Source organism: Pteronotus mesoamericanus, unplaced genomic scaffold (assembly GCF_021234165.1).
Source record: "Pteronotus mesoamericanus isolate MK-2021 breed Mesoamerican mustached bat unplaced genomic scaffold, CSHL_Meso_final contig_291, whole genome shotgun sequence".
Taxonomy (NCBI): domain Eukaryota; kingdom Metazoa; phylum Chordata; class Mammalia; order Chiroptera; family Mormoopidae; genus Pteronotus; species Pteronotus mesoamericanus.
The window spans coordinates 6155178-6167438 of record NW_026555124.1 but is presented as its reverse complement, the minus strand read 5'-3'; the positions used below and the strand labels follow the sequence as shown (position 1 = coordinate 6167438).

The 12261-nt window shown below is 35.1% G+C and overlaps 1 protein-coding gene and 1 pseudogene across 3 annotated transcripts in view; one reads left to right on the top strand and one right to left on the bottom strand.

Annotated features, from left to right (window-relative positions):
* Positions 1 to 12261, bottom strand: part of ASB3 (ankyrin repeat and SOCS box containing 3) — an 89555-nt gene that overhangs the window by 56888 nt on the left and 20406 nt on the right. For all 3 annotated transcript variants that reach the window (XM_054575448.1, XM_054575447.1, XM_054575449.1), the window contains exon 3: positions 6790 to 6948. In XM_054575448.1, the coding sequence (XP_054431423.1) occupies positions 6790 to 6948 (159 nt within the window). The remainder of the gene's footprint in view (positions 1 to 6789; positions 6949 to 12261) is intronic.
* Positions 2914 to 3149, top strand: LOC129072012 (guanine nucleotide-binding protein G(I)/G(S)/G(O) subunit gamma-10-like; annotated as a pseudogene).

Here is a 12261-nt window from a genome sequence, read left to right as displayed (position 1 = left end):
TGCATGGGAATATAGCTTTCCTTGGGGAAAGGAGACAGCGTAGACCAAAGTTGCAGCAAAGAAGGTATCTACAGATGGGGAAGGAAGCTATCCTAGCTGGGCAGTTTCCCTTTCTCATTTTAAGTCCACTTGGTTCAGCCACTCTTTCTCATCTAGAGATTATCATCTACAATTTGTTGCAAACATTGAAGTGTTTTGGATTTTGTTCTAATAAAAAACTCTCTTCCATTATAGATTAAAACATGGATCACTGTGGTTGTTTAAAACAACACAGGTAAGCAAAGCAAATGGCTAAAGCTTGCCATATTATTTATGGACAGAGCAGACACCGGAGCCCAGGTCACCTAACTAAAAAGTCATTATGTCTATTTTCTGGCATTATGTTCTTGCGAAAACTAAGACAGTACTTTTTCTTTTTAAAAAATACCCTGATCTACTTCCAAACAAGGACCTGATATAACTGATGCAATACTTGTGCTTGTAAAAGTACTACATGACTACATCTCCTTGGGTTTAAACACCCTGCTTGAGTTAAATTATTTTTTGTTATTTAACCAATGCAAAACATAACTAGAATGGTAAGCTTGCTGCCAATGAAATAAAGAAATCATATTATTGAAAATAAATAATAAAAGGTCATTCATAGGTTTGAATTATCTTAGCAACTCCTCCTTAACATAAAAAAATTACAACTATATTATAAAATGTAAATCACTAAAAACTGCATCTCTCATTTCTTCCAAATACCTATTTAAGTAAGCACAACACTAAATTTCATAAAAGGGACTATTATATGTTGAAACTATAAAATAAGTGACCAAAGTAGCATTTCTCAAACGGTCCCATGAAATATTACTGTTCTTTGTGTTCAACAAAGAAAAACAAGTTATGGTCAAATACATTTCAAAACACTGGGTTAAAGTCAATGCAAGTGTTGTTTTATTTTTTTTTTAATTTTTTTTTGACATGTTGTTTTATAAGAGGTCTCTTCAGAGACCTTCGTTCTTTCATTCAACAGATAATTTACTGAATGTCTACCACATACCAGGCACTGATCTGGGTTTGAGAGTTATGACACTGAGTAAAATAAATAAAATGCTTGTTCTCATGGAACATTCTGTCTAGTGGAAGGGACAATCAATAAACAAAAAAGCTAATATGTAAAAATAACTGCAGTCAGTGATAAGAGCTATGAAAATACTAACATAAGACAACATAGAGTACAGAAGATACTTCAGACTGGGTGAACACATTAAACTACATGTCTAACGTTTTTGTTTTCCTACATTAGTGAATATAGTACCTAGTACTTTCTAACATATGTTCATCAAAAACCCTTTTATCAACCAACATCTATTAGTAGCTCAGTGAATCAATTCAGGAAATGCTATTCTAAATAATACACAGATAATAGCAGGACCAAGACTCAAATACACCTTTTCTGATCCTAAATACAGTGTTTTTACAATTCGCTCCATCTGTAAAAGTGGAAATAGTAAGAGTATATATCTCATAGATTCATGGTGAAAATTAAATGAGCTAATTCATGTAAAATTCCTGACACAGGGCTTGGTATACATTCTGCTCAATAACCATTATTGTTACAATTAATACAGCACTCTAGAGGCACATGATGTCTTCCTCTGTCATCCACGGTGACTTATTTTTCCCTCTTTTAATACCTTGAACACTTTACTTCTATTCCTTTTTACATGACTTGGTTCATTTTATTCACTCTTCTCTTGATTCCTTAAAGACAGCAACTAGAATAGAGATTGCACATAACTGGGCCTCAATGAAAATTTACTCTGTTGTTGTACAGAATATCCAGAGTGGGTTAAATGTGGATGTGGGTAAAAAAGAAACTTTATATAAAAACGCAATCTCCCCTGTGGAAAACTCAAACCATATTACATTAAAGCTTCTACGAAACAGCTTCATAAAGATACATTTCACATATTAAAAATACTTTTATATATTAATATTATCAGTAATGGGTCATATTCTTCCTGATAAGATGAACTAAGATACCATTTTACTTCTGTGGTATTCCTGCCAGGAATGCATAACTTTAACTCTATCAAGAAAAAAACATTAGAAAACCCAAATTGAAAGACATTCTAAAAATAAGTGGCCTGAACTCTTCAAAATATTTTAAATTATAAAAGATAAAAACTGAAAAACTTTCAAATTACAGTAGGCTACAGAGACATAAGAACTAAATTTAACAAGTGATCATGGATAGGATCCTGAATAATGTCCTTTTGCTATAAAGGACATTAGTGGAATAATTAGCAAAACTGCATAAGACATGTAGATTAAACAACACTTTATCAATGTTAACTTCCTGATTTTGATCATGACAGTTATATAAGAGGATTTCATTACTTTTATGAAGCTCACATAGAAGTATTTGTGGGTAGAGATGAATTATGCCTACAGTTTAATCTCAAAGGGTTAAATATTATATGGATAAACAGGATAGGGAAAAAAGGTGATAAAGTGAAAATGGTAAAAGAACAATATTTGGTTAAAAGGTAAACTAAGTATCCTTAGAACTATTATTGAACATTTCCATATATCTGAAATTATTTCAAAACAAAATGTCTAAACACAAGACTAATTGGGGAGAAAAGGAAGGATAGCAAATAAATCACATGAAAAGATGTTCAACATCATTAGAAATCAGGAAAAATCATATTAAAACCACAATGATGCAACATTCGTGTAAATCTAAAATTATCTAAAAGTTTTATTTTAAATTTTTTAAAAACCCATAATGAAATACCACTTAATTAAATCCCTATTAAAAAATTAAAATGTAAAAGCAAAGACGAAAAATTTGTCAATACCAAGTGTTGGTGAAAATGTGGGACAACTGAAACCCTAAAACATTACTGGAGGGAATATAAAATGATGAAGTCGCTTTACAAAAAACTTCCAAGCGGCAGCGCCACTGCCCTGTCTTCTGGAGCCAGGGTGAATGCCCTGCAGCGCTCTGTGGAGCAGCTCAAGCCGGAGTCTGCCACAGAGAGGACCAAGGTCTCAAAGGCAGCTGCATGCAGAATGCCTGCCAGGGTGCCAGGCTGGCGGGCGTGCCAGCAGGAAGCAACCCCTTCAGGGAGTCCAGATCCTGTGCTTCACTCTAAACACTGGAAAGAAGTTCGCCAAGGAATGCCTTCAGGCACAAAATGACAAATGACTGCTTCTGAGTCTCAAGAAAACATTCTTCTTGATGTTGTCTTGATTTTTGTAAGCGAGAAGGTTTTTTATTTTTAACACTATATAGAGAAGAGGTTTCTTACCAAACTTGTTAGGTAAGATGAATGTGTCATGTATTAGATCTCCCCATTCTGTGTGTGGACCAGATCTGATCTTTGTCTTCTTAAGTTCCTCTATTTTATAATTGTGGTTGTACTTTTAAATAAATACATTATTTCATGTCTTTGAAAAACTTTTAAAATGACTTACAGAACATTGCAAATGATTAAAAACAAAGTAATGTGAAAATCTTAACACCTAAATGAATTCTTAATATCATGTTTTAGTTTGATGATGTAGTTTTGATATATTTTTTTACTTTTTTTAATATATTTGATTATGCTATTACACTCATCCCATTTTTTTCCTCCCCTTTATTCCCCTCCACCCTGCACCGCCCCATGCAGCAGCATTCCCTCCCACCCTTAGTTCATGTCCATGGGTTTTACATACAAGTTCCTTGGCTTCTCCATTTCCTATACTATTCTTAACCTTCCCCTGCCTATTTTTTACCTACTCTTTATGCTGCTTATTCCCTGTACTTTTTCCTATATTCTTCGCCCCCACCCCATTTTACCATTCATAGTTTTTGATCTTCTTTTTCTTAGGTAAGTCCCTTTAACATTTCATATAATAAGGGCTTGGTGATGATGAACTCCTTTAACTTTACCTTATTGGGGAAGCACTTTATCTGCCCTTCCATTCTAAATGATAGCTTTGCTGGATAGAGTAACCTTGGAAGTAGATCCTTGCCTTTCATGAATTTGAATACTTCTTTCCAGCCCCTTCTTGCCTGCAAGGTTTCTTTTGAGAAATCAGCTGAGAGTCTTATGGGAACTCCTTTGTAGGTAACTGTTCCCTTTTCTCTTGCTGCTTTTAAGATTCTCTCCTTATCTTTTATCTTGGGTAACTTAATTATGATGTGCCTTTGTGTGTGTTTTCTTGGGTCCAACTTCTTTGGGACTCTCTGAGCTTCCTGGACTTGTTGAAAGTCTATCTCTTTTGCCAAACAGAGGAAGTTTTCTTGCACTATTCTTTCACGTAAGTTTTCAATTTCTTTCTCTTTCTCTTCTCCTCCTGGCACCCCTATGATTCCAATGTTGGAACATTTAAAGTTGTCCCAGAGGTTCCTAAGCCTCTACTCAGTTTTTTGAATTGTTTCTTCATTCTGTTCTGGTTGAATGTTCATCTCTTCCTTCTGCTCCAAATCGTTGATTTGAGCCCCACTTTCCTCCCCTTTACTGTTGGTTCCCTGTATATTTTTCTTTATTTGACCTTGCGTAGCCTTCGTTTTTTCCTCCACTTTGCGACCATATTCAACTGTTTCTGTGAGCATGCTGATTTACCAGTGTTTTGAACTGTGCCTCAGATAGACTGGCTATCTGTTCATTGCTTAGTTCTATTTTTGGAGCTTTGATCTGTTCTTTTATTTGGACCATATTTCTTTGTCTCAGTGCATCTGTTACGTTGGGAGGGGCGGGGCCTTAGGTATTCACCAGGATGGGGCAACCCAGGTCACTGCATTGTAACGCTGTATGTGGGGGGAGAGGTCCGAAAGGGAACAATGCAGCTTGCTCAGCTCTCCGCCAGCTTTCAGTCACTTCTCCCACTACCCACCAGCAAACTAGGCCCTTCTAGTGCTGATTCCCAGGTGAGTGGGTTTGTGTACATTCTAGGACCCCGTGGGTCTCTCCAACAAGGCTGGGAGTTTCTCCTGCCACAGCAACCCCCAGAAGTTTTTACCGCCAGAGGTTCTGAGGCTTTCTTTTCCTGCACTAGAACCCTGAATTGCGCAGTCTGTCTTGCTCCCCAGCTGTTCCTCACGGTTTATCCGTACGCAAATGTGGGACCACCTGCTCTGCCAGCCGCCACCTTGCTGCGTGTCCTCTCTGGCCTGGCTGCCTGTCTCCACCCCTCCTACTAGTCTGGATGAATGGTTCTTCTTTAGCTCCTTGGTTGTCAGACTTCTATACAGTTTGATTTTCTGGCAGTTCTGGTTATTTTTTTTTTAATTTGTTGTTGTCTTTTCTTTTGGTTGTGTCAGGAGGCAAAGTATATCTACCTATGCCTCCATCTTGACTGGAAATCTACCATCTTGAATACTATTGTGCATGTGCCTGCCTTCCCCAAGTCCCACCACAGTCTAGTCGCATCTTTAATTTAATTCGGAAAACTTTTAAAAGGATACTTTACTTGTGTTTGTAATAATCTTCCAAGAGCTTGGAAATAAAATTTCTGCTTAAAAAAAACTTCCAAATTGTTTTCCAAAGTTAAACACACACTTACCACATGACCTGACAATCCTAATTATTAATCCAAAGGAAATGACAACTTATATTCAAATAAAACCTACGTTCGAATGTTTCTAGTAATTTACTCATAATCACCAAACACTGATAATTCAAATGTCCATCACCTAGTAAATCAGTGATATATAGAAGGTGAATGTTGAAAGCATTATGAAAGTGAAAGAAGTTAGACTCAAGGATTACATGTCATAATATCCCACATATACTTATGACATTCTGCAAAAAAATCAAATGACAGGAATAAAAACAGACAAGTAGTTGTCAAGGGTACAGGGGGCGGGGCACAGGAAAGATTGATGGAAAATAGGCAGCATGATAGAATTTGGGGGTTGATGTAATTGTTCTGGGTCTTGATTGCTCTGCCTTTACACAATTTTATACATACATAAAAACCATATAACTGTACACTAAAAAGAATAAAGTTCACTGTGCATAAATTTCAAGAATCTATATTTTTAAGTTTATAAAGAAAAAAATACTTTCATAGACATCTCATTTTATTATCAACCAAACAAAGACTAAGTAGGTACTATTAGTCTCATTTTATAAGTGAGGAAATTGAAGCATTCAGGAAATAAATGAACATAGAAATTTCATGTGGCAGGACTAAAACCAGTTCAGATATACTAATTCTTAACAAATATTTTATTCTCCTAATTTTCTCATCTTCCATTAAACTTAATGCCCCTGAAGACAAGATTAAAGGGAGGGAAGGGAAAAAAGAGACAGGTATTGGAACTGTGCCCTTTAGGACTTAGCTTTTGTCCTCAAGGAATCAAAAATATAGTCCATAATTGAAGAAGTCTGAATAGTGATCCATATAAGCAACAAATTAACTGGCATTAAAGGATTAGTTGGTAATTTCTTTCATAAAATCTTCTTAACACCTTAATGCAAACATAAAATATTCTACCTGGTCTTCTGAACAACATTGAGTACAACAATGGTAACAATTCAGAAAAGATTCTACAACGTTAAATAAACATTTAAAAATATTCCTAGATGCTTTCACCCAAGGGTAAAAAACAAGGACATAGCCTTTAAAAATACCTTTTTGATCTCTGAATCAAAGAAGTGGCAGCATAATATTTGCCAAAGAACATACTTTAAGTACAATAGCGTGGTCAGGGGTAGGGGGGTGGCATTAAGCTTAGTTCTTTCAGCAAAAGAAAAATTAAAAATAAAAAGTTGCATCTGTAACATAAACAGTATATCTCACCTAAAAACAGTGGCGTGGTTTCCTCTAAAGTGGTTGCATTAGGATCTGCCCCAGCTTCTAAAAGAATCTGTACAATCTTCCAATGTCCTCGACTTGCAGCAAAATGCAATGCAGAGAAGCCCTCAAAAGTCTTTGTCCTAATGTAGTCTTCAGATGAATCTATGAAAGAATAAAAAACCTTATCAATTAGAAGATGTCAATTCTATTTCTTGGAATTAAAAAGCAAAGATTTCAAGAAATATTCAGGCATAATTATAAATGGGAGGTCTCGTAGTTTAAAACTATCTGAAAAATCAAAAAAAGTTCTGCAGAGGTCAAGGTGTGAACGGCTCTCCGTTACCCTTAACATAAAAGTTTTGCCCACACACTCATTTCCTCTTCTCTAATTTTTGGAGGGCAAGGGAAGGGAAGTGGCAGGAGCTGAAAGGTAACACAAAAGCAAAATCTGAAGAGGATGCGGCATCAAAGATTTGCTTAAACAGGATTTACTGAAGTATTAACAAATTTTACTTTTTCATTTCTAAATTTCCATGACAGAAATGCTCCCATCTCTAACATTACTTCTTGCTATTCAACTAGTATCAGTAAGGTAGTTTAAAATACTCTACTTCTGGGTATTTATCCAAAGAAAACAAAAACATTAATTCAAAAAATATATGCACCCCTATGTGCACTGCAGCATATTTACAACAGCCAAGCTATCCACTGAACATAAACAACCCAAGTGTCCATTGAATAGATAATGAAGATGCAGTATATATGTACACACACATACACACATACAATGTAATACCACTCAGCCATTAAAAAGAATGACATCTTGCTAGCTGTGATAACATGGACAGACCTTGAGGGTATTAGGCTAAGTGAAATAAGTCAGACAGAGAAATGACATAGGATGTGACTTACAAGTGAAATCTTAAAAACAAAACTTATGAATACAAAGAACAGATTACTGATTGCCTGAGGCGAGAGGAATTGGAGGTAGGCAAAACAGATAAGGGGCTCAAGATACACAAACTTCCAGTTATGAAATAAGTAAGTCAGGAGGATGTAATGGAAAAAACAAAATATAACCAAAAAAACTTCCTTGTCTAACATAAGACTACAGTCTAACAGTTAATGAAGACTGTATTTCTAAAATAATAAAATGCACTCCAAAGAAATCAAACAGCATATATAATTTACAAGGAACTTAAAATTCATTTACTTTAAAGTTTCTGAGGTTTGTTACTAAAAATCTCAAAGTTCTGGTAGCTTTCAAATTATATAAATAATGTCTGCATTAAAATTTTGTAACTCCACAGCAAAAGATAATACTGAGAAGTGACTTTATCTTTACTTCCAAAACAATAAAACCCTATATCAACAATAGAAGGATGGGGTGTAAGGTGAACAGTGAAGGCATTCCTGAGAGTTGTAACAAACAAAAAAACAAAAAAAAATTTTTAATACTTTAAATAATACTTTCTGGACTACCATAATTAAAACTATGTTCCTAGGTATTACACAACCTGATTTCAAACTACACAACAAGGCCACAGTAATCAAAACAGCATTAAAACAGACATACTGGTCAATGAAATAGAATAAAGAACTTACAAAAAACCTACACCTATATGGTCAATTAATATTTGACAAAGGAGGCAAGAACATACGATGCGATAAAGACAGTCTATTCAATAAATGGTGCTGGGAAAACTGGACAGATGCATGCAAAAAAATGAATTAGACCATCTTCTTACACCATATACAATAAACTCGAAGTGGATTAAAGACTTAACTGTAAGACTCAAACCATAAAACTCCTAGCAAACACAGGCAGTAAAATCTCAGGCATCTCTCACAGCAACATTTTTTCTGATAAATCTCCCCACACAAGGCAAAACAAAAGAAAAAATATACAAATGGGACAAAATCAAATCAAACTAAATAGTTTTTGCACAGCAAAGGAAATCATCAACAAAATGAAAAGACAACCCACTGAATGGGAGAACATATTCACCAATACATCTGATAAGGGGTTAATTTCCAAAATTTATAAAAAACTTAAACACAACTCAACACCAAAAGCAAAATCCAATTAAAAAATAGGCTAAGGACCTGCACAGACCCTTTTCCAAAGAGGACATACAGAGGGCCAACAAACATATGAAAAGAATCTCAATGTCACTAATCATTAGAGAAAGGCAAATTAAAACCCCAATGAGATACCGCTTCATACCTGCCAAAATGGTTATCATCAATAAATCAACAAACAAGCATCAGCAAAGATGTAAAGAACACGGAACCCTCATGCACTGTTGGTGAAAACGCAGACTGGTGCAGCCACAATGGAAAACAGTATGGAGGGTCCTCAAAAAATTCAAAATGGAACTGCCTTCTTACCCAATGATACCACTTCTGGATGTATGTCCAAAGAAACCCAAAACACTAACTCAAAACAATGTATGTAACCCTATGTGCACTGTAGCATTATTTACAATAGCCAAGTATGGAAGCAACCCAAGTGCCCATCAATAGGACGAGTGGAAAAAGTGATGGTACATACATAACAATGGAATATTACTCAGTCAGAAAAAAAGAATGAAATCTTACCATCTGCAAAAGCATGAACGGACCAAGTGAGTATTATGCTAAGTGAAATGTTAGTCAGAGAAAAACAAATACGATTTGATTTCTCTTATATGTGGAATCTAAAGAACATAATAAATGAAGAAACAAAATTGAAACGGACTTATAGATACAGTGAACAAAGACTGATGGTTGCTGGGGTAGGAGAAGGACTTGGGGGACAGGGTAAAAAAAAGTAAAGGAATTAAAAAGTATAAACTGGTAGTTACAAATAGCTGCAGGGATGTAAAGTACAGCATAGGGAACATAGTTCATAATATTGTAATAACAATGCATGGTGCCCAGTGGGTGCTGGCAATATCAGGGAAAACACTTTGTAAAGTATGTAATTTTCTAATGCTATACATCTGACACTAATACAAAATAATATAGAACGTAACTGTAATTGAAAATTAAATTTTAAAAAATAATAAAATAAAACCAATGCTCCTGACTAAAATAATCATCTGTTTTCAAGTAACTCTTGCCATTATAACTCATTGATAAAATTGGCAGACAAGCCATAATAATATTCAAATAACATCTTGCAAGCATAAGTACTCAAAGATAAAAGCTTCACACTACAGAATACAGGACTAAATGACAAGCTAGGGAGTTACGTTTTTAAAGTTCATATCATAAAACAACGTTTCCCAAATTAGTCAGAAGCTGACCTTCATTCAGATGTCCACAAAACTTTAAGATTCAACCAGAAGAGAGCAGAGGGGGGTTCTAGGAGAGAATACAAGCTGACAAAAGCATCTAACTGGATTATAAGATACAACATAACCACACTGAGAGAGTGCAGAAAAAATTTATTGGCCTAAGTAACTTTGAAAAATGATGTTATATGAATAGGAAGAGTAAGGCTAATGACAAAAGGATCTATATACAAACACTATAGACTACTTGGTGAAGTTGTTTCTTATAAGGGTACAGGTTAACAATTCTGAAACCACTATATATGTACAATAAGACCATGAATCAGTAAGTGGATGATTGATAGTAAGAGCCAGGTTTATCACTGTTGGAGAGGGAGGTTACAAAGGAAGATGGAAGACTACAATGAACTGTATGATACTGGATTAGAGTCGAGATATCAGTATGAACTTGTGTTTACCTTTAATACACATGCAGATGGATAGGTACAGAAGTACTAACAGGTATGTGTATACACAGGGGTTATAATACATATTTCCTAGCACTGTCCGCTGAAAGACTTAAAAGCAATAACATGTCAGTATAAATGAGCACACCCAGTGTCCAGATGTTGGTTTTGAATACCATTCTCCAATAAAAGGAGCAAGGGCTCGTAGGAGAATGGCTGATTCTAGGGCCAGCACAGAGAATATACAAAATGAGCCTTGAGTGTCTTGTAGGTCCAGAAAATTAAACAGTGCTCAAAAAACAAACAATGGAGGCATGTCAAAGAAACACAGGGGCCAATATGAGCACCCAATGACTAAGGTAGAACAGTGTGAGCAATAAAATAAATAGCATTATATTGGATCATCACCCAACATACAAAATACCCGTAAGTCCATGCAGATAAAAAATGAGTGAATAAATAAATGGAAGAGAAGATATATTCCAAATATCAGAAAAATTCCAAATAACTTATGTAGTAGATATTACCCCTCGAGGATGGATGCTTAATTCCCACCTCAGCAAGGGGCCACTCTAAGTGATGTGCACACACACATATTAGGAAAGGGAAACAAAACCTCCTGTGTAATTATCCATGAAGTAAAGAAAAGAAAAGGCACTTCTCACCTGGAATGAAAAACATTAAAAGCAATTTACTACTATTTAATTGAGATATTAAAAGATATTACCTCTACAAAAAATAGATACATTTACCTAACTCTAAAACCACTGTACTAGGAAGGTAATGTGGTTTAGCAAAAGCAAAGGATTTGGATTTGGAAGATCTGGGCTACACTTCTGGCTCTGCCTGTCATTATTCAGATTACCCTTTGGGTAGCTTACTTAAATTCTCTGAGATGCAGGTTCCTTAACAGTAAAACAAGGGTAAACTAGCTGGTCCAACCCTTAAAGAGGTTCAATAGAATTATAATATTTATGTACTGTCACAGTCGTTACAAATTTGGAAAAGTCTCTCAAATACCATTTTAAGAAAGTTTTCAGGACCAAATATAAATTGGTTTTGCAGGTTCCAATGATAAACTGCCCTCCTTAATTAACATGTGGGAAACAAAGAGACCTTATCTATCATATACTGGCCCATCAACTACCACCCGCTCAATTCCGTTTCCTACAAGAGGGCATGTATAGGAGGCAACCAACTGAAGTCTCTCTCTCACTTTGATGTCCCCCCTCCTTCCTCTCTCTCTAAAATCAATAAACATATCCTCAGGTGAGAATTTTTTTAAAGCACTATGAATTAATATATTTGCCAAATTGAAATATTTGTTAGTGATATGCTGTAATTAATTACCAGATTTTAAGTGACATTTAGTTAGCAAAGTTTAATAATGAATGGCATGATTAACGTCCACTGAAGATTATTTCTGTCCTCCAACACAGTAAGTTTCTTGAAATCTCAGTTATTACACCAAATTTCCCATAAAAAAGACAAGCAAATTTTTTTGCACTAATATTTTAAACAAAGCTAAAGTGAATAAAATACAAGCTATAGAATTAGCTTCAAATTATGAAAACATATTTAAGCTTTTAAAATGTGAGGCATAGATTCTATTTTTCTAATATCTTTCTAACATTCTAATCTTTCTAACATTCAACGGTCATAGATTTCTAGAACATGTGACTTAAAAAAACAGCAGTCATGACAAATTTCCTGTATTATGATTTGAGGAATTTAGCCTTGCCATTCCTCAT